The sequence below is a fragment of the Vanellus vanellus genome (assembly GCF_965231255.1).
Source record: "Vanellus vanellus genome assembly, chromosome: 7".
NCBI lineage: Eukaryota > Metazoa > Chordata > Aves > Charadriiformes > Charadriidae > Vanellus > Vanellus vanellus.
The window spans coordinates 21,783,298-21,811,236 of record NC_138912.1 but is presented as its reverse complement, the minus strand read 5'-3'; the positions used below and the strand labels follow the sequence as shown (position 1 = coordinate 21,811,236).

Sequence of the window (27,939 nt, the reverse complement as noted above, 5' to 3'; positions counted from 1 at the left end):
TGTTGACAACTTTAGCATTCCTTCCTGAGCATAAGGGGCTGTTTGGGTCTTTGAGTCAGTGCTCTGGAATAAATCATCATTCATGAGATATGCATTTAGTGCTAAAGGGTTCAAGAAAACATTATTTCATACACCTGTTTAGGAGACGATTCCCTCCAGAAACTGAATTTAGAACTTAGAAATAGGCAAATCAGAAAAACAACAATACATGACAGGAAGGGAGGAGGGAAAAAAAAAATGCCACCAGTGCCTCAAATAGCTATAGTGCAGGGACCCAGTCAGATGAAACTACCCTAGGATGACCCTATAAAGCAGACTCTGCAAGGTGACAAAACACAGATTCCCCAAATCCCAGACTGCAATAGTTGCTGTCAGTTCCTTCCTGACCATCATTTTCTCGGTGCTTTCAAGGTGTGTGAAGCTGGTAAAGGCTGGCAAACTCCTTCAGAAGAACAGCAAAGGCACAACGGCTAAAGCTCTCTGCAGAGTTCAACACGTAGGTGGTCTGACTCGGAGAGGTCTAACTGGCCTATCCGTATTCATGATTTTGTATCTAACCCAAGGTCATAAGCATCTGTATATGCCAATGTTTATAAACTGTGTTGCAATGTCTTTCTGTTAGCTTTAAGCTCAGATGTTGTGTGTGCGTCTACAGTCATCTCATTTCAAGATTGTTCTCAAAACATCGCTGAAAGGCAAATATACAACTGGGGAGCTCCAAAGCACAAGTGCAATGACATACTACCATTTATTGTACACAAAACCTTCCAAGACATCAAACCACTACTTTACCTCCAACCTGTTCACATTTCCTGTTACTTTAATACGAGTGCACAAATAAATGAGACCAAACCAGAGCTGTATAGCCAAGACAGCACGTTGCTGAGCCCCGTGCCCGAGACCTGCTCAGAGAGAGAGGGTCCGTGGGTTGGCATGTCTCTGTGCTGCTGTGCTCACACAGCGTTCCCATCGGGCTTGCCTGCATCAGCAGTCAAATCCTGACCTGCTTGACTTGCAGTCAGTCCGCAGGGGCGCACATGGTTCCCTGAGAGCCCTCCGTCTCCACCAGATCTTATGCAGGGTCACTTCCCTACTGGAAGCTTTGTATTTCTACCTGCCCTGCAGTCATTTCCAGGAGGAAAGAAAGGATGGACAATGTGGTTTCTGTCCTTCCTGCGCAGGTGTCATGGTATCAGCGCATCCTGTGCCTTGTGGACAATGAGATGCAGAGGTTTGGGGAGATGTGGCTGGGGGGAAACAGTCTCTGTCCCTCCTCTTTGACCCTTGCTTGTCACCAGTGGCCAAGACATGCCCATAGTGAAGTGGCCAAATCCATACCAGTGTTGAGGTTGAAGCAGCAGGAGACAATGGCACCCCTTTGCCCTCCTCCACCAGACCGAGGTGCAGAGACCTCCAGCCTGGCACGCTGCACTTCCTCAAGGAGATGCAGAGGAGCTTCCCTCCTGCACCCCACTGGGGTGTGTGTGTGTGTGTCCCCGCAGCCCCAGCCGTGGGAGGAAGCCTGGCACTGTCCCTCCCCACTGCTGGCAAAGGTGGGAGGCAGAGGGCCACCCCGCTCTGGGAGAAAGGACAGCGGCAAAACCGTAAGGAAGCTGGCTGACACTGAGAAAAGGCTGGATGGCACAGGGTAGGCTACAAAACAGTCATCACGAACGCACGGTAATATACTCTCCAAATCAGTTTTACATCATCTGTCATCACGAGCAATTTGATTGCAGCCCCACCACAGCACCAGAATTCTGCCCACCATCAAGCATACTGGGAGACAGCCGAGGGGCAGAAGGCCCTGAACTGAAAATATGTTCATTTAGCAGTACTGAAAAACTTGACTTTGAATCTAAATTTATTCTTCTGGTATTTTTTAAATTAATAAAAGAAACCAACCAAAAAAAAAACCCCAAACTTGCATCTGTTCTCACCACAGACTTACCTTTAAAATTTCTTGTCAGCTGAGAAATAAAAAACCCTAAACTTTCTCCACTGCTTGATAGGTCCTCCAAAGAGGCCACCATACTTAGCCTTCCCTGGTTTTCACTGCTTTTCCCAAGGACGTCACAGCTGCAACCATTTCATTTAAATGTTGTTACAACACGATGCTGCCTTTGTACCACAGAACTAGCTAATAACTCCTCTTCCACTTGTTTCTTTCATTTCAGTTTGTGTCACTTCTTGCTGCTGCCAAATACCGATTATTGTATTTCTGACTCTACTATATAGGGGCCTTCATATTCCATGACAAAGAGACACTGGGATAGGAGATAAGAGATCATGTTTCCTGTTCTGGCCCAATTCCAGCTCTTCACAGTGATCTACAAAAAAATAACTAAAAATTGGATTTGTGACCTTTTTTCCCCTTATTCATTAGCTGTATTGTTTTGGGGTTTTGTTTGGGTTTTTGTTTTTTGGTTTTTTTTTTGTTTTTTGTTTGTTTGTTTGGTTTTTTTTTGTCCAGTGCAAACTCTTACCTTCCTGGATCTGTAAGTAATGTCTGAAGTGCTCTGTTCAGTCCAAATATTTTCCTCACTCTTAGCTGATGGAGCAAATCTTTGGGAACTTTTGTAGATATTTTGATCCAGAACATTTCCCAGACATGGTAAAGTTCCTGATTTTTTTACTATTATTATTAATAATGTCTGAATTTTAAAAATTGTAAACACCGGCATAAAACTCCTTTTCCCAGGAGTGAGATTTTATGATCTACAGTGTCACAGTCCATCCAGGTCCCTCATGCTTCAGCTGCACGAGGATTTTGAGGAACTTCTGAAGCATGGGCATATGCCTGAGCACTTTCAGACGGCACGTCAAAGAGGACACTCTTATCCGCACCCAAATTGGTTTAAGCTGAAGGTGAACATGCTTAAGTCCTCTCTGTGCCAATAAGGCTGTAATTGCTGGTTTATGCTACAGTGACAGTATTAAATCTTATTTGATTATTAAAAAAAAAAAAAAAAATCAGCTGAATGGGTGGCAGGGGGGCTGAGTACAGACAAAATCTGAATGTGGATAGCTGAAAAAGAACAACACAGAGATGCTTTTAGAAAACTTACTTTAAACTATCAACACATCAGCCCAGTACATTAAACATGCAAGTGCAGAAATAACTCTTCCTTCCCTATACCCTGAGACTAGAAAACACAACTCTGGATACCAGATGTAACTGAGTAGTGAAGCAGTAAGATACACTTTAACGTTAAAATAAATAAATAAATAAAAATCTTGCAGTTTAAATCGCATAATCCCAAATCCATCTCTTAATTCCACTGACTTCAATCAAGCAACTGAATACATGGGACCTCACAAGTCTAATAAAATCAGATAAAGAATCCTGCTAGCGAGCTTCCACGAAACAAGGATCATATGCATTGAAAGGTCATACAATCTGTTGTAAGAGAATATTAGACTGTCACTTCTCTATCTCACGACAAATATTGAAGCATCTGCAAAATTCAAGCAGTAGACCAACTCTGGCTGTATGTACAGCTTATAAATTTCAAGAACTTTAACAGATGATGTCAAAAGGAGCTTTTTGAGTTTTTAAAAAGTCAACATTTCAAGTTATTTAGGACTCCCAAAAGTACTGATATGTCCCTCGCTACCCCCACCCCAAAGCCACAGGCTGATAGCGTATGCGACAAAATATTGTCACTCCCAATTGTTAACCAAAGGAAAAAAGAAACGTCACTAAATATCGTATTCTTGTGTACATGCAAATTCTATTTAGGTGATCAAGTCATCTTGGAAGGCAGCGCAGTGGCAGGCAGTGTACATTTAAGCTTCACCAAAAGCACGTGATCGTTAATCTCCTCCTGGGGGATTTCACATAAAGCTGACAATTTCTGCTTCCACCAGTAACGCTTATTTACTAAACCCTGGATTGGATTTAAAGCTACCGTTTTTAAAAGAAAACAATTTGTCTGTCCAGCAAAGCACCGTTTCGTCCTAGTTGCCTAGTAGGGACTCTTGATTTTTGCACTTTCAAGTTTGGGGGTTTTAGCAGCCCACCTAAATACACAGATAAACGCATGGAATGCCCCCCAAAGCGACAGACACCCCACGCAGGGAAGGCAGGCAGGACCCACAGGCAGCAGCGCAGTTCACAGCCAGAAGCAGCACACATACTTCAGACACACAAAGCAAATCACATTTGGACATTCTTGGCGGAACGAGATTCCGGGTTTGTATTCCTCCCTTCCTCACACACGCACAACCCCACACGGTACAGAGCAATAACGCTCACAGAACGGAACAAAGACCCTTTTGTTATTGTTCCATAAGGTTTTGCAAAATCCCCTTCTTTGTCTAAAACTGAACTAATAGTGTTGCTCGAGCCCCGACGATCAAAATATACAAAGCTTCTGCAGAGAAGGAATATAGATTTCTTTTCGAACCATTGATAACATTTGAAATACAGACAAGCTTTTGAGAACACAAGCCCCAATTTGCAAGCATCTGTATTCAGAAAATTAAAACACAAGTAGTAAATACTGCAGCCATTCAAATGCACGCACTCTGAAAGGACACAATCAGAGCTTAAAGCTTATCACACCCGGCTGTGTTTTAACAGATCTCTTATGGTTACCTCCCCCCAAATAAAACTGCTAATACCAATACAATTAAAAAGCCAGTTTAAATAAAAACAACCACACAATTTTCCCCAAACCAGCAAGTTCTCTCTCTGCTTTTAATCCCCAGCACCTCCAGAAGGATGCTAGCGTGAATGAAGGAAAGGTGCTTAAAAAAAAAAATAATTAAAAAAATCAGCTTCACAATTAGAACTGACCAAAGTATCACACGGAAAGGGATCGTTCACGTAGCGCACTAATGAGGAGCCCCTACAGCAGCCTCTCCTGACAGGCTGCCCTGACATAATATTTATTTCGCCGGGCTTAACAGCATCCCTACAATGAACTGTAAGCCAAGACACTCTGCTGACAAGGCATTCTCCTACCTGAAGCTTCATTTTCCAGCACGAATGCATGTGTGTATCCTCAGTGTAGCTTCCCCTGGTTGCATGACTCCTGTTATCCAGCCTAAAGAGACGGAGCTGTGTAAGCAGAGCTGCTGACTGCCCTACATTTGCCTGCAGATGAAGAGAAAGAGTTGGTCCTGTACTTGCCTGGGCTTGTTTAAGCCCCCTAAATACAATACTAGTGTAGCTCAAACTAGACTAACTACTTCCTCCAGCTGATCCCAGTGAAAAGAGCTTGTGATGAATAATGCATGAGAGCTCCTACAAAAAAGCTCCATTCCTTGCAGCAGCTGATGTCCACCTCTCCCCCCTTCCCAAAAGCAATCCCTAGCAATTTTTGTGCTATGAGGCATAAAAATTCTCCCAGTGTCCAAGGAGCAAGGAGGATGCCCCTCCCAGATCTGTTTTCTTTCCTCTACTAATTAGTCAAACCAGTAGATCTGGTGATTTTCTTTTTTTTTTTTCTTTTTAAATATCAAAATCTGTGCAACTAGAAGTCAAAGAAAGCATAGTAAGTGCATAGCCATATCTCTGGACTACACAATACTAGTAAATTCAGTTGCTTAGTAATTAATTTTTCTTATTCCTGAGGGCTGTGATGCAAAACAAGCTGTATAAAGATGAACACAGAAGACACAGAATGGATGTGACAGACCAGAAAATAATACGGCACAAAGAAGGTGGAAAAAAAAAAAAATGCTTGCTGTAGCTGGCAAGTTCAGTTGACTGTTTACAGAGAAAAGAGATTGCTTAGGAGAAGTTAGTGGGTGGAAGAACATGGGGGATAAATTCACATGATTCTTGCTTCTTCTCCTGAGCAATAAATTCCACTATGTCAGTACAACTTTGCAAGCTAAATACAAAAATCACTTTCAGATAGTCTTCCAAAGAGTGAACAAACACAGGACTAATTTGCAAGTACTTTATTTGCAAGTGCAATTACTGCAATAGGCAAATGTCAATACACCCCACTTGTAGAGCCTGTTCTATTTCTCAGAATTGTTTTGCTTTGATTTCGTTGTTAGATACACAACAAATTATTTGGCATCTCTTTATCAGTTACCTGCGGCAATCTAAATGACATTGCCATCCAAACACAACTGACAAGGCTCTCACAAGCCGTTAGTTTCCCGTAAAGGAAACATGGCTTTAATGTATAATTTACAGTGAGAGAATGCGTGCAGCTTCCTAAAGCCTGGAGCGTGGCTCTTCAGATTGAGCACAACATAACTCTCTGGACTTCTCTGAGGTCAGATTTCCCAGGTCACACCAAAACTCAGAGACAGTCCCTGCTTTCTGTTCCCACCTCAGGTGACTCAGGAAGAAAATGAGAGATGAAAGGTGAGGACAACTGAGAGGGACTAAAGAGAAAGGGATGGATATTCAACACATTAGAGCACTTAGTGCTCAGTCGTGACTGGTTGTTACTTCTGAAGGTCTCCTCTTTCACCTCTGCTAAGGGTGATCCTCCTGCAAGGATCAAAGCTAACCTTAGGACTCTCCAGATGACATTATCCAGACAGTTGCAGTTATTTTCATGCTTTCCCTGGGAATGCTGTGCACACCACAAGGCTGAATGGAAGGGAAATCCTCTCCTCAACTACACTTTTTTTTCAGACCAACTCCATCTTCTCACCTTCATCAGTTCCCTGCCACATCTGCTTTTAAACTGAGGTTTTCAGGTGACCGCAACCCCATTCAAAATTCAGTTTTACCACAAAATTACATGGTACAAATCTTGTGACCAGGACCACTCTGTGCATACTTTGTTTCTCTCGTTCTCTCTGTCACTCATGGCCAAGGACAACACCCTGCGCTGGATGGACTTTTTGTCTCATCCACCACAGCTGGTGCCATACCCCGAGCACCCCGCATAACTTGCTCTTTCTCTCTCCCTGCAGACCAAATATTCCTTTTAAAAAATGAAAAAAGTTCGATACAAAAATCAAATCCACACAAACATTATTAGATCTATAAAAAAGGCTACAGAAATACTTCACATATCAATATCCTATGGATAAACCTCAAGGAGGCGAAGGTTCTCAACACGTAAGAACCGTGGCCTTGACGTCTTCCTCTGGCTCCTCCATCGTGATTTTAAAAATGGGAACCAAGTCGCTTCCAGAGAATCTGCAGGGCTGTTCAAACTGAGAAGGCAGGGGCTCTGCGTAAACCCAGCCTTGTACGCTACAAACTACAAGGTAAGCAACGGGGCTGAACGTGAGAGATGCAGGAGGACGACTTTATGGAGAGGTCTCCTGTTTCTGCAAAGGAAGCCAAAAGGACTACACCGTGTTGGAGGAAACATCATCGTATGGCATACTCTGCACTACAAACTCTACTCTTCTACACTACAAACAAACAGTAGCAGATTAAACATCTGAAATTAATCATTTGGAGTGCAACACACATAATACTTGTGAAACAGGGTATGCTATATTCATTTCTATACAACTGACTTAATTTCAGAAACCCCAGCAAAGAGTAAATAATAAGCTGCAAGATTAGCTCTATCAATGGCAGGGTTCAAAACTCATCTCTCAGTATCTTCATCGCAGGTGAGCTTTGGTTAAACAACAGAACAGTCTTCCCTCTCCGCGTCAGCATTGCAGACGCTCGCACACCCTTGGAGCAGTGCCCGGTTTTGGTTCATACGGGAACAAGCACTTTGCAAACAACATTTCTGCCTTAGCTTCACCTGGGCAACCGCCTGGTCATGAATACACTCTCCAGATGCTTTCTTTAATATCTGGAAGCTGGGGTTGAATTCTGAGATTTTTTTTTTTTTCCCCCAAGACTCTAACTCTGGGGCTAATAGAAACGAGTTGCTGGAGGGGAGGGGGAAATCTGCCATGGACACTCATTTGTATGGCTTTGTATACAGGGAAGTATGTATTTAGGTTCAGTTAAGAACTTCACATGGCCCTTTGGCTATTTACCCTCTCCTCTTAGTACTTCCAGAGGTTAGGTCAAAGGTTATGAAGGTTGGTTTCCAAACCCAGTAGGTGTATCGCTACTGTTACAAAGAATTACGCAAACACAGCAAGGTGGAAGAGATACCTGGTTTAATCACATTCTGCACCAGCCTTTACGCCAGTGGCCTCTCAGCAGAACTATGCCCACACGTGGCCCACGGGACTACTCCCCCGACACCAGGTGTTATGAGTAAGTTTCTGGGAGAAGCAAACCAGAACACGAACAGATGAGCATGAGAGTAATTAAATGCTGTTTATTATTTCAGGCAGTTCTCTCCCTTGGGTATTCAATTTAAAACGTATCTGCCTTCTAAAAAGGGTCCTTCATAAGGATTTAAATAAAAAATTATTCTTTAGAAAAGTTAGGGAAACACTAATGAACTCAATTGGTTTATGAATCCATCCTTTCATTTAACATGGCACACAAAGTTTGTTTTTTTAAAACCTTGGCATCTGAAATTTGCACTAAAAAACTGATTGCCCATTTAAAAACACCCACCCATACACAAATCCCCCAATTTCTATGTATCACAGCTTCAGGAAAAAAAAAAAAAAAAACAACATTGGAAATATGGATACTGAAAGTCTAAAACCACGTGGCAAACAGTGCCACAGTGACATGAGTTCACAGATATTTTTTTTTAAGTGATGTGATATTTGGCTAATTAAGGTTAAGATACTCTTGAGTATTGCATCCCCAAAATAAAGCAATTTGGTTTTTTTCCTCAAATATTAAATATTTGATCATTTAATAAAGTGTTGGAATTTAACCAATGTTAAGTCTTATGTTTATGAGGCTAAAAAGAGGAGTTTAAAAACTTAAAGGAGTTCTGCTGAGCAGCTTTATATTCCATTTAAAATGAACAGCATTTTGTAGCATTCTCCTGCATGCCTGAACAATCGTGTTGCCTCTGTGAAAGGCAAAGATGCAGGAGAGGCATCGCCACAGCAAGAACTGTGCATAGCAAAATCATCTTTCATTCACGCGCGCTTATTAGGTGAAACTTGAAACAACGTGTGCAGCGTCAGCTCACAGACACATCACTTCATTACATGCTTATGCTAGGGGCCAAGCTGGACCATTTTGGTTAAGTATTTAGCTACTGGCTGCCCAGTTAATTTTACAGCCAAATTTTGTACAGTCTATTTAGTTTCTCCCATTTTTAAATAACTGCAGCCTCCTGGGGAAATTCTCTAGTACGCCATCTGCTCGTTTCCTATAAATCCTCCTTTCAGACCTTATGCAAATTTCCAAGCTGCCAATCAGAACTTCTTTGATGTCTGGGTGAACCCCCCCCCAACTATTCTGAACGGAAACCTGCAGTACAAAAAGATTAGTTATCCCCTGATCAGTAAAATAACGATAGCAAAGAGGGTCATTTCTCTACAGTGCGTCTCAAGCGGCAGATACAGATCCCTCAGTGGGATGAGCATTTATGGTCCTCCCTGGCCACAGGTTAGGAAAGGACGGACATGATCCAGGGACAGTTTATCTCACGTTTTTTGCTTGTTACATTCTCTCCCAAGTTTCTGCATGCCCAAGCACCTCATGTTTGGCCATCTCAGTCGGTACTGCCAAGGAACAGCTGATGGACACTTCCCAGATCCAACCCCAAAGGAGGGTGGAGGGGAAGAAGAACCAATTTGGATGGCACAAGCGTAACGGGGGACAAGCGGGATAAGGAGATGTTAAATACTAAACCATGTTTCCTGTCTGTAAATTCACATAATGATGCTTGTGCAAGTGCTGCACTGCCCCTCTTTGGCTTGTGAAACGCTGCAGGGTGCGCAGATCCAATGCTACACCAGACTTTTTCCAACCAAACAAGCCCGGAGGGGGTTTCAGCAAGCAGGAACACACTGAAGGACGTAAGAGACTTCGATCCAGCAGATGTTTCTCCGAGCCTATGTGAATTCCACAGCGGAAAAGAGAAGTGAGGATCTTATATCTATTTTTAATGAAATTAGCACCGGTATCCAAACTCTACCAAGTGTTAACAAACATCACACAACATCCCATGCTTCCATGTAGTAGGCAGAAAGAGAGCAGTACATGTGGGTAGGAGCTGGTTTTTGGCTGCTGCCTGTGCCTAATTCAAATACTCGTCACTGCGACAGTAAATTCACAATGCTGCAAAGCAATATAATGGTGCTTACCCAACTACTGTGGGTGTCACTAATGCACCTACAAAATACGAGTGATGTGTAACAATATGGCCTGAAGAATTTTTCCAAAAAGCGTTAAAAGATTGATTGAAGGAAAAACAAACAACAACAAACCAAATCCACAAAAAGCACTTCAGACTAGGGAAAATTGGGTGATTGAACATGAAGTGAAAAGGCTCAGCAACTAAGGGGCGTATTAAGCTTCCTAAATGGTTTTATTTCCCCTCACATCTACAGTTTTAGCTTTTTGTTCTGCTTTTTGGCCTCAGAAAATATAGCCGAGTTCAGAACAGTGGATTGCACACAAGTTCTCCCCAACAAAACTACACATGCAGGAACTAGTTAAGACACTTTCACAAACATTTGAGAAATCTAAGAAAAAAAAGTGAAAAGCAGAACTTTGAAGAGGAACTGTAAGAGCTTCTTCAGAAATGCCTCAAAAAAGAAAAAAAAAGATCAGATTCAAAGCTCGCAACAGCTATAACCCACCTAAATATTGCATAAGAAGAATTCATCAGAAAGGATGCAACAGACATGGGGGTCAGGGCTCTGCATTAAACACCCCAAAAAATTCTGGTTATAAACCAGAACCTCAGACTTTGCAGTTATTTGTCTTAATGACCGAACTGAAAAATGGCAGAGGCCATAAAAATGGGTTGATCTTGTCTGCCTGCCTTCACACTGTGACTTGTGTGTGCCTCAGCTTGGACGACTGCAGGTAGCCAGAGAGAAGCCAGTTTTAAAGAAGGACTTCAACGATCTACAAATTGTGTCCCAGTTGGTTACCCCCACATCGTCCTTGGGGACGATGGCACGGGGGCACCAGAGCCTGTGTCCCAACTGCTGCTGGTGGCGGACGTGTGAGCAGAAAGACTGCGGCGGAGATTTGCTGGAAGAGGATAAATAGTGAGACCGCATTTCAGAGGAGGTTGGAGCACACACATCTGGGTTTTGCTGGATGAGGTACTGGAGAAGGGCACTATTAAAGTGGTTCCTTTAAATGAGTAGCTGTAGCACCAGAGGTAGGGAGAGGTCAAAGAGAAGTCTTTAAGGAACTGCAGGGCTCTCGCAATGGTTAGCTACCTGCTAGCCACTTCACAGGTGGGCTTGTGTCCCAAAGGTTAGACTGAAACCAAGTAAGTTGCTAAAATATTTAGACTCAGATATCAGAACTCCTGAAAGCAAATGTTTGGATCTGGAGATGATGTCTAGCACATTGAGTACGTATTTACGATCTCTCCTGGGGGCAGCAGGAGGATTCCTGGCAGTTTGGAGGCAGAGCAGCAGGGACAGGCAGAGGCTAAAACTGGGAACGCTGTCAGGAGATAAGCAGCTGCCACCAGTCCCACTCAGTGTGAGCCTGGGTGGGCTGGGGGGACTTCAAAATGCTCATGAACCCAAGGAGCAATAGCAGTGCTCTCTCTGCTGTATCTACATTCAAAAGGAAACAGAGGTTTATAGATGATAAGGGGAAAAAAATAGAAGAAAACAGCATGGCATGGGCATGATACAGCAGGAACCGAAGCTCTGAGAGGGACAATGCAACCCAGCCATGCAGGTTGTCTCTCCTTCTCCCTCGCTACATTCATGGGAAAGGCCCAGTTTCCCATGGAAACTGCAAGCTCCTATACTTCAGTCAGTTCATTCTTGTAACCGTTAGAAAGCATCTCTCAAAACAGCATTATTTATTCAGGCTCCAAAACACACAGAACAAACCGTGTAAAAGGCCCTAATACCTGGGCGCATTACCCACTCCTGAAATTCTCCTCACTAATTCTTGCAGAAGAAACGTCCCTCAGACCAGCTGAGCTCAGGATGTGACTGGGGGAAAGCGCTGCCTCGCTGCAGACATGCTCACCCCATCTGTGGGGGTTTTTTTGTCAGCCCATCGTCTCCTGTTAACATTTCCCTAGTAGTCTGTTTTAGCTCACCAAAACTCCCACCTTTACTATGTCTGATATGGTGGAGTGTTCCCATTTATTTTTTTCCCCAAATTTTTCCACCTAAAAATGGAAGAAGCAATACCAATAGAAAACATGTTAAATGGTGAAGACCCAACTCCTGACAGATCTGAACTTTGCCTTGTCGACAGAGAATCAAATGAAGATGTTACTGCTGTTCCACAAGATCAGTGTTAAGGCAGGCATTAGTAAATATTTTCAATAATCATCTGGAAATTAATTAAAAAAACAAACAAACACCAAAAACACCATAGGAAAGTCACTGCCAGTTACATTTACAGGTGACACAAACCTTAGCAAGGAGGTAAAAATGATCAGGCTTACAGCCACTTCACAGATGCCAAGCATCTGCAATTGATTTGGGGGAAAGAAACCCTGTACTCAAACTGGGTTTTATTGTCACCAAATTAAAGTGACACAGGCTGTAACTGCAAGTTATACAGGCTTCAGCCTATAACACAGGAGTACAGTAAAGGATTTAAGAAGTTGCAGTGAAGTGACAACTGGAGATGAAAACCTGAATGGGGTTTAAAGAGAAGATTGATGCCGTTCACCCCTGCATTATAGCAAGTAGAGATCAGTTTTCCCTCTGAAGTCCAGCACTGCCAAGGTAGGTCCTGGAGAACCAAGAGGGGACAACAACTGCAACAACAATAAAAGCCTAAAAGCAAGAGCAGCACAGCTTGCCTTGTAATTAAGACACTCGAGCCTCCAGTGTCCCAATCTTTCCTTTCAAATAGAAGGAGAAGGGGCTGAAAGGGATCTCTTTCCATCCTTTGCTCCCCCCAAACATTTTTCAAGGCTAAAGGAAACACCCTACTGGCAGAAATTCAAGAATTTTATCTGTAATTTTATCTAAAAAGAGGCTGACCTCACTGGTTTGTAACACCCTGATAGGTTGAAAAGCACAATTAAGAGCCTGTTGCAATTAATGGAGAAAGAGTCACCAACAACCAGCAGCTGGGAGCTGAAGCCAGAAAAACTCAGAATTAAAAAATTAAAAAAAAAAAAACCACCCGGGTATTGTTTCTGTAAATGGTGGTGGTGGTGGTGGTTGGCATGGAAACAAACTACCAAGTAAGGTAGAAGATTTACCCTTCACCTTCAAGTCAAGGCTGGAGGTTAAAGTGCCTCTTCCACATGCTATGAGTTATGGGTTCAATGTACGTTGCATCTAGTCACCCCCGTAACACAGGTCTTACAAATCAGATGCGGTCATCCCTGCTGGCCTTCTACGTCACAAACTTCAAAGGAGTCATTAAAATGAAACAAGCCATTCTCAACCAGACTGATGGGAAAGGGTTTGGGGTGGGAGGCGCTGCTTTTATGCTACTGACTTCAGTCAGAAAACAGGACAATCAGCCCTTTGTTACCCAGTGCCTGGAAATACATGAAGATATATTTTAGATACCTATGTTTTGCTCTGCATATTAAAAAATTACATACAAAACAGCTGGTTGTATTTTTTGCTTTTAATTTAATCTGTACTCCAACGTGCAACTCCAACTCCCTCTTCTGAATGAACTTCATCGCTGTATGACGATACAGACTTTGTACTTGGCATTTTGAAGCAATATAAGCCAAATAGTCAAGGTTTTCCCATTACTCACAAAAGAGAACCAGTTCAGTTCTATTCCCAACTGTAAGGGGAGTGGGTATCTTATATTAATTCAAGCACAAATTAACACTGGCAGTACCCAGTGGCTCCGATTTCCAAATGTTTCCATTAAGTACCCTAGTGCTTCCCTTTTAAGTGCTTAACTTAAAATAGCGATGGTTTAAAGTTTACAGGTATGCAGTAGCTGTGCTTCACTTTTCCCAAACGTCCCAACCTTGGTGTCTGAAAACAGGAACATCCTATTTAGGGGTCACTGCCACATTTCTGCCCGTGGATGTTTCAGTAACTCCAGTGTCTCTGGAGTACCTGATGCCTGTCAGCAGCCAGAGGGGAAGCCACACTGCAGCATTTCATGTGGAGTGAAGCTGTTTAACTGCTGTTACATTAACCAGCGCAGAGAAATTAAGGCCCAAAACCTAGTGAATGTTTCACTTCGTTGCATATGAGCCTGCCCTGCCATCTTTGCCCAAATAATATGCTTTCAGCCATCTGCATTACAGTAAACATAACTAAAGAGGACTGTGGGGGAAAATCCCAAGCCCAACAAACAACTGTTTTCTATTCTCTGGGATCAATCAAATGTTTTCACTGTTGTTATGCATAAAAACTGAAGCCAAAAAATGTCACGTAAGCCATTTACCGAGGGAAGTGTGCGGTGATGTTTCAAACTGAACAACCCAAAAACCGGCAGCTGCTGCCTGGGCACAGTTACTAGAAATAGGCAGGCAGGTGATCGACAGAGAAGACTTTACAAATGACGTGGGGTTTGTGCATCCAGTCAGACCTGACTAAAACATTTCCTGTTCTGAAACTTTCCATTTAGGAAAAGCTACCCATGTTTGTTAAAATGCTGTTCCATGACCACTTTAAAGGAAAAATAAAAATCAACTGATTAGTGGGTATTCAAAAAACCCAGAAACAGCCCCTATGACTTTTAAACCATTTTTTTTTTAGGTTCCTCTCTCGAAATCCTAGGAAAAGGATAATCTCATACTAAGGAATTTTATGCCAATCCATAATCAATCCATAATTCTGATCAACATGTGGTTGTGGGATTTAAAATATATTACAGGAAGAGGAAAGAAAAGCTTAAAAAAAACCCACAACGTATTGTTAGCTAGTCACTTCCAGGGGCTGTGTGGTAAAATCTGTCATCAACATACACTACAGAGCTGATAGGACACAGCTATTCCTGCAGAGCCTCACAGGACTTACAGACACGCCTGCTCGCCTGGAAAGGCAGTACTGAACTATGGGAACTACAGCTTTCTGTCCTATATAACCACTGCCCAAACACTAGAAGATAGGCAGAGGTCTGGCTCTTGTTTCTAGGAAGCATCTTTTTCTGTGTGGGTGATGGTATTTACTATGTCATTACATACTGTTGCCTCACTTCCTGGGCATACCGAAGCTTGTCCAAGAAGTTTGGGGTGAAGGGTAAACACAGTACTGTTACAAACATAAATATACTAACGATGTAGTAACTACATAATAACTGCATAAATGTAGTAACGATGCCTGAAATTAGCTGACATGCCACGTAAACCTGTTTCCTGTGTGAAAAGATCAAAATGTCTGTTAAAGCTGTGGATATCTCACACAGACAATCCTGCAGGAAGACAGTTGCTAGTAACATATAAACCTAGAGTATGACCTCTGCAGTAAAAGTTAAACCTGCAATCAGAAGAGTGAATGAATTGAAAGACTAGTAAGAAACACACGGTTCTGATACTTTCCTCCCTGTTGACAAGATCTCCGTGTTTGTCTGAATAAGAATGCGATATGGAGGGGTTACAAAAACACGACAGAATCACAACCAAAAGACAACTCTCAGTCCTGTGCTCCGCAGACTGGGTGATATACTCTCCAATGTTCACATATTATCTAAAGGAAAAGCATTTGGCACAATGTGCTAAAGAGCCATTAAGCATGGAACAGAACATATACACTTTTTTTTTCTTTTTTCCTTGAGGAACGGGCTTGAAGGTGAAAGCAAAGGCAAAAGAACTCTTTTGGCTTTTATATGAAGATATTGTAGATCTCAAAGGTTTCATCTCATTGGAAGCGCTGAGTCAAGCAGGTAACAACTACAAATGTCTGCTTATAAGCTAATTCAAGAATATGAAGCAGCAAGTAATTTTTCACACCTAAAGCAATTTAGGGTGTACTTTAAAAATAAAAATGGAGCCAAAAATTCATCCAAAAACCCCACAGAGGTTCATTGAGATATTAAGTACAATGTATGTCACTAAATGACCACAACCACACATTAGTTCCAGTTAACACAGAGAGTGAATTTGACTTGAGAGTTAGAAAAAAAATCTGATTAGAAATAAATAGCCACAAATACTTCTATGTCTGTGAGATCTACAGTAGTGATTTTCCAAGGTATAAGTACTTAAGAGTAGGAAATGCAATTATCCTTCAAGGCAGTAAGGCACATTGGAAGTCTGTGTCTCCAAATCTAGCTTTCATATAGACTCAAGTAGGTTACACAAAAAATTTAGACATACATCCCATTTCTTTACTATAAAGTCCCTGAAAAACCTACACATAAGATACAAACTTATTACTGAAAATGTTCTAATGTTAAAACTATATCAAGACCTGTTTCCACGCTCCTAGCATCTGAGTATGTATCTGTGCTAAACATGCACACTTGCAGTGACACTGACAGATGCATAATGTGCATGCAAAGCATTTAGTGACCTGGTCCCAGCCTCTTGCCTCCAGGAACACCATGGATGCTGCTGCATCCTTAAGGGACACGGTGGGAGCACACAGCACTTAGCACAGGGGTGAAGCCAAATGCTGCAGACATGAGGACAATCCTCTCCCTGACCCACACAGCCACCTGTTGTCAGGTCCACAAGGAATCAGATGCAGTCTACTTTCCAGCATATGAAAAAATTATAAATGGGCCACTTTTACTCATTTGCATCAACATCAAAGCAGTGCTTATTTCCAAGAAGAGGGAATTGGGTTGTAAATAAACTTAAAACTCCACAAATAGGTGATCCCATTCTTCCCTTTGTCTTTGAAGATGTCAAAATTCAGTTCTCAACTCCTAGAAAATGAAATTCTGAATTTAAGCCGCTGACCTCACAGAACACACATTTGAGCTTGCTCAGCAATAAAAGTGTGGTTTGACTCGTGGCTGTCATGAAAAATCTCCATAAGCAACTTCCTAAACCAGGAGAAATGTCTGCTACGAAAGAGAAACATGTTTAATAGCAGATGAGAAACCATCACTTCTGGGACCAAGAGAAGCTGAATGGATCCCAAAGGTGGATTTTGTTCCTAGGTGCGAGGACTACTGACTCAGAAGGCTGTAGTCCTAAGAGTACAAATTTCAACAAAGCACGGAGGAGCGATTGCTAAAGAATAACTTCCCCCTATCCCCATCAAGAATTCTTCAGAAATGGCATAAAGGCAAAGCAGAATTACCTCAGTTCACAGGTGCAAATCTAAGCCTATATGTAACTTCGCAGAAGTTAAACCTTTACACTTCTGAGGAGCAAGGTTTAAAGGGAAATCAGCAACTTGGAAGCTAGATACAGTTTTACAAACTCTGCAGTTCAAGTTCTTTAAGGGTACCACACCACAGCATGCCTCCCTGGCAGAATTGTTAATCTTTGTTCTTCTCTCAAAAAATCCCTAAACAAAACAAAAAAAAAAAAGGAGAAAACCACCCCAAACCCAACCTACTTTAAGTATTTCACCAGGTAAAGAAACATACCTGTCTGAAAAAGCAAACCAACAACGTCACTCACTATGCATCAACGCCTGAGGCAAAACATTCTACAGGAGAAAACCCCCTGTACTTCTGGGGTGTCTCATTTAGAGACATTACCTTTAAAAACCAAAGAACTTTAAAAATCAGCTTGCAGGAACCCAACAGCATCACTTTAAAGAAACAGTATAGCCACTGGATGATGAAAATCACTGCAATGTATGAGTAGGACCTCAACCCATGTCTTTGTGGAGCTGTGATGATTTCAGAGGCACTCTGTACCGACACAGACATTCATATGCACCTGCAACTCACTGTGGGATCATGGCTGACACACACTTCTCGTGCAAACAAGCAAGCGTGCTTTTGCCAGGGAAGAAAAAAAAAAAATAAACTTGAAGATAATGAGCTCAGATGCAGGGCTCCCTTAACAGAAAGCTGTTGCATATTAACATATATCAGATACATCAACAGACCTGCTAAACACCACCACCAAAACATACTTGGGTATCACATAATTAAACAGCACCAGCATTTCTTTAAAAAAAAAATAATCATATTTTTCAAAGAATAACTCTCAGCTTGTTCAAGTGAACTGCTAGTGAAAGCTAGACAGAGATTGTGTTAATATCAGAGAGGTAGTTTAAGAAGTCAGGTCAATGTAACAGCTACAGATCATAATAATTAACTCGAAGTTTCCAGTCTTGAGACGCCAAAGCAATAAGCAGACAAAATTGAAACAGAGATTGTATATAAATGAGTCTGATTACAAGCAAACAGCAAAACCTGAAACTTCCAAAGTTTCTTCTCTGAAGCATTGCTACATAAAACTCAACTCTGCTGCTGTAACAACTGCTGTTAGTTTTTATAATGTTTACTGAATTTTTAAAAGAAAGGGTTTTCTCCTCCTCTCCTTCGAATCCCTTTCAGAAGCCACTTCCCGCAGTTTGCCTTTCGTAATTCATCTCTGCTCAGAAGCCATCTGCTCCTTTCCTCATGCACACATGCTGTACACACTTCAGGACAAACACAATGCAGACCCAAACAGCGTGATCTGACTGGTTTTGTTAGATCTGCTCTTACGGGAGCAGCTCCCTCCCTCCCATCCCGTCCCCTCTCCTTCTTCCTGCCTCCTCTCTTCCCCCTCCACTGGGATTTGCTGGGAAGCAGCATGCTCTGGTTTCCAAGAGCAGGGCTTGAGAGGACCACTTTCCCATCCTGCACACAAACACAAAAAGAGCAGAATCTGGGAAGGTCGCAGCATTTTGCATGTTCACCAGTGACCGAGATCAAGTGATGCCTACCTGCAGGAGAAAGACCCCTCTGCTCTTCACACACCCCGTGTCCACCATGTTCTACAGCAGAGCTTTGGGCCAGCTCAGCAGAACGGGCTGCAGAGCAGAACTCTGGCAAAGCAGTCAATTCAAAGCATCTAGTGACAAACGCTTCCCACTGCTCAGCTTTTATCTGTAGACGTGAAGCCCTTTACAAGGCTCGTCAGTGGTGCTAGACCTCTTTGACAGATGGGAGGAAGGACAGCGCAGGCAGCCAAGGGACTTGCCCAACACCGTCTAGTGGGGCAATAAGAGACAAAAAAATTAAATCCTGAATTCCACCGGTTTAATCCAGGATTGGCTGCTTTCTCTGTGCTTCTTGCCAGCTCTTCAGGTACCATGCAGAAGGGGATGCTAGTGATGCTCTTGACAGCAACACACAGGAGAGAAGAAGGAAGCCCTGAAGCTGGCGAGTGGTGGGAATGGTGGCAATCGCCCACGAGGAGAAGGCAGGCAGGCGAGGGCAGGAGGAGCACCTCCGGCATTCACACCACCGCCAGATGCCAAGAGCTTTATTGGAGTAAAGAAATAGGCAATGCCCTGTGAGAGTGTGTTCACAGGGGCACCCGACAGGAACTCCAAAGTGCGATGGCCAGGAAGGGTTTGATGCAAGTAACACTTAAGTTGTCTTGACAAGCACAAGAACAACTCTCGTAACCACCAAAAGGAGAGATCACATGCAGGGTGGTGTTCAAGCGTGTACAAAGGCACCCGTGGAGAAGAGAGGCATTTAGTGTGAAGCAGTTTTTCAAGCAATTTTCTTATTTACTTAGTGCTCCTCACTAGACTGTTTACCTGCGAAAGGTAATCAGTCTACATTCAGGCACTGGCTCCTGCACAGACTAAAACGTCTGGTTTAGCACAGAAATCAGCCATGGAAATACCATGCTGTCAGCATGACAGCATCGCTGCAGGGATAGAATTCAGAAGGATGTTAAAACTGTCTCAGTCACATGGCGCATTCTCAAACGACAAGGTCTGGGAGATCTTGCTACCTGCTCCCAGACTGCAGAAACGAAAGCATTTTTGCTGCAGCTCTTCAGGGGTGCTTCAGTCACAGGTTGTCTGCTCTGTCAAAAAATGTCTAATTGCTACTTTTTAAGAAGTGGGAAGTGCAACATCAGCATTTTCTGAGAAATGCTTTATGATCTATGGAAAGACACGCTAAGTAAAAGCCAAGGTTTGAATAGTCAGGGAAGGACTTTGCAATTCCCACTTTGAGGCTAAACCTATAAGCAGCAAAGCAAGAGACATATTCTGCTTCTCACGGAAGAGTTAAAGGATACTCAGACAAAAATTCTTCAACAGTTAACCAGTTTCTATACAAAATCAATTTAATAAAGGAACAATGTCAGCGTTAATATACTACACAAAAATCTCAGTATAAAAATAATAAGGGGTGAAATTCTCAAAGGATTTGCAGCCTGGCTGCTTAATGAATGATTTGGTTCAATAGGCAAGCAAACCCAAACACACACACAGCCTTACAAACGCCTGAGTATTTGGATCAAGTTCAGCCAGTCAGAGCCCACATTCACAGCGCAAAGTCCAAAAAGCGAATGAAAAAGGTCACAGAGTGCTTCTGTACCTTAAAAACAATATAACAGCTCTCAAAGTGTCACGCTGGATTCAACAACATAAAGCATGCACCTTTATATTGCACTACTGATCTATGATTAAAAATTCTTGCAAATGCATCTATTGCTTTTTTTTTCCCTCTTCAAGTAAATCCTGCTCTTCCAGTAAGACATGGCTTATTTGAATCAATAGGCCATAGTGCTTTTCCTGTAATAGGATGCAAAAGATCATTAAGAAGGCAGAAGAAATTCAGCAAAATGCAGCACAATGTACTTCTCTCACCATAATTTCATTCAGACAGATTAAGTAGTCATAGTATGTCCAAGATGACAGCTTTGAGAAGTACCTGGAGATGTCTGAGATGATCACCGCATCCCTGCTGAGCACATAGCAGTCAGTAATATTACACAGCATTTGGAAGATAAGATAGTTCCTCTAGAGCAGAGGACAGAAGGGAGTTTCAGTCAATCAAGTGGAATTAACAAGTTTAAATTTGACTAGAACATTCCTCTGCTTCTGTGATAAATGCTACGTGATCTTTGATGACAACTCACTATTGCTTCCCAGGTCCAGGCCATTGAGAAGAAAAAGACTACTGAGCAGCCAAAATGACTTGCACCAACATCTCCTGATCTCTCATTCAAACGCTGATCCCGTCCATCCCTGATCCACTTATGAGATCTGCAGAGATCACACACAGGAGGTCACGGTTGTGAAGTTACACATTTTTAGAAGAGCAGTATAGAAGCTTTTGCTCAGGGAGCTTCACTCACTGCAGTAGCCTTCACTAAGAACTTGTGGTACACATCCGTCTGCTTCAGCAAATGAGGTACAAAGCCCTCAAATAGGCAATGCTGTAACAAAACAAAACCAGAGCAAAACCTCAACCACATGCCAGCTCTGGTTCCTCATTTCCAGTCCAAATCCTGAGAGCTGTTAGCTTTTGGATACGTTAGGAAGCGTCACTGCCAGCGTGTTACCCACCAAACAGGGGCAGGGGAGGCTGTGGGGGGTGTAGCCTCTCACAAACAATAGAGTGACTCTCTCTTAAATCAGGTGGGTATGAAGCTATTCCTAGTGAAGGATAAGTAAGAAGCTAATGATGGTTATTAATAGTCCTTAAAGCTAACAGTTCATCTGAGTTAAATGCAAGAGTAATAATCCCTTTATGACCTTCCCCACTTTTACTGAGGAAATGGACAAAGTTTCATGAAAGACTGCTGTTAACCACAGTTTTCAACTGTTTTAAATCTAGAAAATTACATTTACCTGAATCAGAATCTACCCGGCTCTGCTATTTATACATATCTCGGAGGACTTAAAACAGAAATGGTAGGCAGGAGCTTTGCCTTTTGCCACCTCTTCAAATTCAGTAGGATTTTTGCCCCAGACTTCCACAGGTTTTGAATCTACATGTTAATCTGCCATGAGGTATGCCCAGGGATTATGGATCACCCAATCCGAGAAACTGGATTGCAGTGATAAAGGTGGTAAGGATTCTTGCTGTTCCTCACTGTTAGTCACAAATCATTAGCCCAGAAAACTTGCTCTTGTAGCAAGGAAAACTATTACTAAAATCAATCAAGCCTTGACCTGAAATACAAAAGCTACATCTTGACCAGAAGCGTGAAAGAGAAGAAATAGTAAGAGATCCGAACTGTTCAGCTTGAGAATTTTCCCTCCGCTCCTCTACTACAAATGCAGATAATTAAACAAGTCCACTATCACAAAATATAAGATATAAAGCACCTTCTTTCCGGGGAATAGGACAAACACTGATTTTTTTCACAGACTGGCAAAGTTTCCTCTCTAGGCACACTGATACTTCATTTTCCACCACTGTGCTTCTTAAGCCTTTCCTCTGAAGGACTTCTTACGATGCAGGTACAGACAAGCCAAAGGTCTAGTTTGAAGTAGCAAGAACAAAAGCAAGCAAAATTTCACCTGCTAGCTGACTCTCTACCTTTATTCACCTTGGCTTCCGCCAGGGCTCAGTAATAAATAGGGGAGACGGGTACATGAGTCTGCTCAATGTGCAAAGCACACACCTGGCACTGCACTTGGTCTAAGAACATAGCTTGGTATTACAAAGCAAACCTACATATTTATCTTTGAAGTAGTAATATTGGTTTTGATTGTGGTTTGGGGTTTGTTTGATTTCGTTCAGATTGGCAAGCAGCTTTGTACAACTCAAAACATTTTAAGACCACAGTACACACATTTGTTTGAAGTGCTTACTGTTGCTCCTATGCAGAAAAGGTAAGGAGTACTTCTATTACACAGTAAAGGTAAGGTAAGAAAACCATGGCACTTCAATCAAACTGTGAAATATTGCACTTGCTCCGGAAAAACTATTATATGTTTGCAGAAATCCATGAGAACTGTGCCTGGGCCATCCTCAACACAAGGAAATAACCGTGAGCCGTGTTGCATAATGGAAAGTTACACAACTGACATGTGAAAGTACTGAAGTTTCACTGACTTTGTACTGAAGTTACAAAACTGAAATGCAAACGCCTTCTTTCTCAGTTTTACCTACTGTCCTTCTCTTGTACAGCAGATATTACCTAGGGCACCAAAATCATCTACCAACAGCTCAGCAGGTTTGCCACAGGATCACGCTCGTTCCACATGCTGCTCTTTATCTTGCAGTGGTTTCTACCTCAAACAGAAATCAGGCATTTTGAAGCGACTAAAAATAAGGCAGCAATAATCTACAATTTCTTTCTCTTGCACCTGATCTCCCCTTTACTGTATACTTTAAATATAAGCAAAACTCACAGTCATGGCCAGCGGGTCCTGATTGCACCCAAGGGTTGACAGGGACTCTGACTAGCAAGTAGCCTTGAATGTCCTAACTGATGCAATATGAAAATTTAACTGGATTGGTCAAAGTCAGCACATTAACAACTTGACTGCCCTCTATCTCATTTGTTAGATCCAGCATTAAAGGTTAACACCAGAAGCCAGGCAGTTGGCAGGAGCGAGGAAGAGCGCGCAGGGGCCAGGCTGTGGCTCATGTGCACCGGAGCGGCCGCAGTGTCGGTACAGCTGTGCAGCAAGGACAGCAGGCAGTTCACCCACCGCTCCAGCTGTTCCAGCTGTGGTTTTGGCAGAACACAGGACACTTAGGAGATGAATGAATATGATTATGGAGACAGGAAGGACAAGCCTTGGGAAACATGAAGTGTTTCCAGGCTAGCCTAATTTATTGCTTGCGTAGTCCCAGTCCCCATTATTTCCTCTGCAATATTGCACATATTTAAATAAACACTCTGTTCTGTTTCAAATGTCCCAAGGCATGAAAGTACAACAGCAGCCTGGCAAGGGAAACAATAATCAACGCTTCAAGTAGTTATCATGAAGGAAGCACGGGGCAGATTTGTTAACACCAAAGCTGCTGTGTCAGAAATGAAGAACCAGTTTAGAAGGAGACTTGCGACTCCCACTTCTGGGCTCACTGTGTGTTGTTCTGATCTGATCGGCATCCTAATCCCCATCACCCCCTGGGAGGGTACTCAATTCACAGCACTGCCCGGCATTTGGCAGAGGGGCTGTTTCACTACAGTTTCTACGTGGGAGGGGACCAAAGGGAAGAAGCAGCAGAGCCCTCGTACCTGGAGAGCTGCCCAGCACAACCACAGACCATGATTTCATGTGATGGGTGGGACAGCAGACCCCCGAGACAAGGTGCTTCACGGATTTAGAGCACCTCATCTGCAAGGACAACTTCTTGCCTAGTTCTGGCAAGCAAAAGCAGCAGCGTGGCAGACTAATTAATTACTGGTTTAAGAATCTGAAGGGCTAGAATCCATTTTACTGAGGAGAAGACTCCAAAAAAAGGATGATGAGACAATTTAATTTTACTGACTCACCAGTGACTTTGGTAGGTGCGATTTGGACAGCTGACTGATCACTCAGGACAGATGATCCTAACACATCAGAAGCAACTTCTTTTATCCCACCCAAAGTTAATCTTAGTGAATCCCTTTCTGTAACATGACAGTGCCTTTCTTGTCGCTTATACTTAAGCTACGCCCTATCTATAATCAGTATCACCCTAAATCTCCTCAGAAATATCCACTGCTGAACAACTCCCAAGTTAAGAATACAAATCGTCTCTCCAGAAAACAGCACAGTAAGTACACATATGGGTGTAGATTTCCTTCCTTGTGATATTCGAGTCAATACTAATGGCAACACAGTGGTTACTGCACCCTCAGCAAGTTTGCCAACACCACCAAGCTGTGTGGGGCGCTTAACATGCTGTAGGGAAGGGATGCCATCCAGAGGGACCTGGGCAGGCTTGAGATGCCTGTGCAAACCTCATGAAGTTCAACAAGGCCAAGTGCAAGGTCCTGCATGTGGGTCAGGGCAATCCCAAGCACAAATAAAGGCTGAGCAGGGAATGGATTGAGAGCAGCCCTGAGGAGAAGGGCTTGGGTGGTGTTGGTTAATGAGAAGCTCAACATAAGCCAGCAATGTGCGCTCGCAGCCCAGAAAGCCAACCGTATCCGGGGCTGCATCAAAAGCAGCGTGGAGAGCAGGACGAGGGAAGTGATTCTGCCCCTCTGCTCTGGTAAGACCCCACGTGGAGTACTGCGTCCAGCTCTGGGGCCCCCAGCATAAGAAGGACATGGACCTGTTGGAGTGAGTCCAAAGGAGGGACACGAAGCTGATCAGAGGGCTGGAACACCTCTCCTATGAAGACAGGCTGAGAGAGTTGGGGTTGTTCAGCATGGAGAAGAGAAGGCTCTGGGGAGACCTTAGAGTGGCCTTTCAGTACCTGAAGGGGGCCTACAGGAAAGATGGGGAGGGACTCTTTATCAGGGAGTGTAGCGACAGGACGAGGGGTAACGGTTTTAAACTGAAAGAAGGTAGATTTAGATTAGATATTAGGAAGAAATACTTTACTGTGAGGGTGGTGAGATATGGGTACAGGCTGCCCAGAGATGCTGTGGATGCCCCATCCCTGGAAGTGTGCAAGGCCAGGCTGGATGGGGCTTTGAGCAACCTGGTCTAGTGGAAGGTGTCCCTGCCCATGGCAGGGGGCTTGGAACTACATGATCTTTAAGGTCCCTTCCAACTCTAACCATTCTATGATTCTAACACAGTTACTAGATGCTGCCAAGAGCAAAGGAAAGCAGGACGTGTGCCTGCATATAGGGGTTCACACCTCATACTATTTTGCTTGTATAGAGGTAAAATACACCTGTAACAGTTTCCGTGACAATGGTACTACAGCCATCATCCAAAATCCCTATCTGTCTTGAATTCTTATGCAAAATAGAGGGTTGTAGCTTATATTTTGCAGAAGTTACTCAACAACAATTTCTAGTATTTTGCAGCCAGCTGCTTTAAAATGGCAAATATGAGAATAAAGAGATAATTTGGTAACATCCATCTTTACTAAAAGCAGCAATCATGCAAGGAGTTGGGGCTTTGGATGAGAACCGGGTCCGATTTGATAACCCGAATTGTTATATATTTAGATAACTTCCTGTGAAAGTCAAGCATATCTGACAGTACCTGTTCCTCTTTTTCTTTGGTCTTGCTCCTGGAGACTCTGGAAGAGGTAACATCCTGAGCTGGAATGACAGAGATTTGATGCAGTGGCATGTTCATCACACCGTCTTGTTTGGTCCTATCATTTACAGGAAGAAGGCTTGAAGGCAGCGCTCATTCAGTGCCATTGTCAGGCCTTGCACCTAAAAAAAAAAAAACAAACATGATGTTAAAGTAGCTTGAAACGCAATTATTTCTAAACCAAGACTAAGCCATCAATTGGACCAAGGTGCACCTCTTATCTTCTCTCTGGATTCTGAACAGGAGAGAGTTTGGTGCGCTGGCTGGGTGAGAAACGACACAGGCATTAAAAAGCCAGAACTAGACAGGTCTGAGCACAATTTATGCAAATGAATCAATAAATAAGTTATCAACCAATTCTGGCTTTGCTTTTGGATGACTTTCAGAGGGCAGGGATCACATGTGAGTCTGCATGGACTGGGAGGAGGAGGAAGAGCAGCTCTCCAAGCTGAGCAGTGGGAATGCGCTACCTGGAGGTGCAGAGAGCAAAGCTCATGCAGGTAGTTTCCAAAACCACACTGGAGCACCACACTGGAGCAAACTGCCTCAGGCATTGTCCTGAATCAGGCTGAATGCCGTAGCTTTGGTTAAAAACAGTCAGTGGCCTGCATTTGGCTCCTGTCATTCATATAAACACGTACCAGCTGGCAATAGAAAGATGCATCACGTGAGCTGTTCCTTTCCTAAGGCTATTAGAGAATAACATAATCAAAATCCCTCGCTAGGAATCGGGAATCCACTGGACTACACACACTTTATCCTTCTTTTACTAATACAACAGGGAAGCATTACAGACGGGACAGACAGGGATAGACATAAATTAGCCAAAAAATTGCAACACTAATCTGAAAGGCAGGCATAATTAGCCATACCTTTTATTAGATTAGTGAAGTTACATTAAATAAAAACCTTTTTCAAACATATAGGATCATGGGGCGTTTATTTGGAGTGTAACCTGCCACAAATGAGACACAATCAATTGTGTTTAAAGAAAGGATTAGAGGGGAATTAACACAGCAGGGACTATACTAAATAGGGCAACTGGATGATGCACTGTTCTGTTTCCATAACATATGAACTTTTTGTTTGTTTATTTTTGAATCTGTGAAAGCACTAAACAGAGGATAGATAGATGCCCTATATATTATGTTGCTTAATAATTTGGAAATAGTATAGCCTAGCACTTAGTGCATACCCTTAACTTACATTGCACGCATTTTTATATTGAATGTTTAATTCATTGGAGGTTTTAAAGACAGGCAAAGCTTCCCAGGTTTTTGATTCTACAAAAGATGCCAGTCTGGTTCTATTTCTCTTAGACTCCACAGGAGTACTGGAGTTGTTTAAAATGAAAACAGGATCAAATCTTTTGAGTGCTTTTGATTAAACAGCAAAAAAAAAAAAAAAAAAAAAAATCACATATCCCAAGGAGGTACTTTATACCGGGAATATTTCAGTATCCTCTTTGCACTGAGGGGAAAAGAGTTATCAAAGGTCACAGAGGAAGTAATGAGCAAAAAAAAATGCAGGCAACGCCTGCTGCTTCCCAATGACACACTCAATTTGCTGGATGATGCTCGCTGCCCATTAGAGTGCTCAGCCAAATTCAGCAGCATTACTGACATGTGGTCAGGATTTATATTACCTCCATAGATGCCAAGAGGGTGCATGCGTGAGAGCTTTGAAGGCAATGCCTCCATAACTTCTAGGCATCACTGATTTTAAAAATAAAACACATCTATATGCATAAACAAGCGACAACAAGGACACTTCCTTATTGGAGGACAGAGGGAAACATGGGACTTACCAGCACCGCTGGTAAGCATAAAGGGAAAACACAGAACCTCCCCAGGTCCTCCGCACACCTCTTTAGCTGCATCCTCTGAAAGAGCCAAGCCGTAAATGCCCGAGGAGAGATAAACGTGAGCCGAGACAGGAATATCAAACTGCAATAAACAAAGCAGGAAGGGAAGGTGTTTTCCCAAGAAAACATAAGGA

At 42.8% G+C, this 27,939-nt stretch overlaps 1 protein-coding gene across 1 annotated transcript in view; it reads right to left on the bottom strand.

Annotated features, from left to right (window-relative positions):
* MARCHF8 (membrane associated ring-CH-type finger 8) overlaps positions 1–25,980 on the bottom strand; it is a gene marked incomplete at its 5' end in the record, with an annotated part of 79,691 nt that extends 53,711 nt beyond the window's left edge. The window contains one exon of the mRNA XM_082486782.1: positions 25,885–25,980. Within this exon, the coding sequence (XP_082342908.1) occupies positions 25,885–25,980 (96 nt within the window). The remainder of the gene's footprint in view (positions 1–25,884) is intronic.
* Between the last annotated feature and the right edge of the window lie 1,959 nt (positions 25,981–27,939).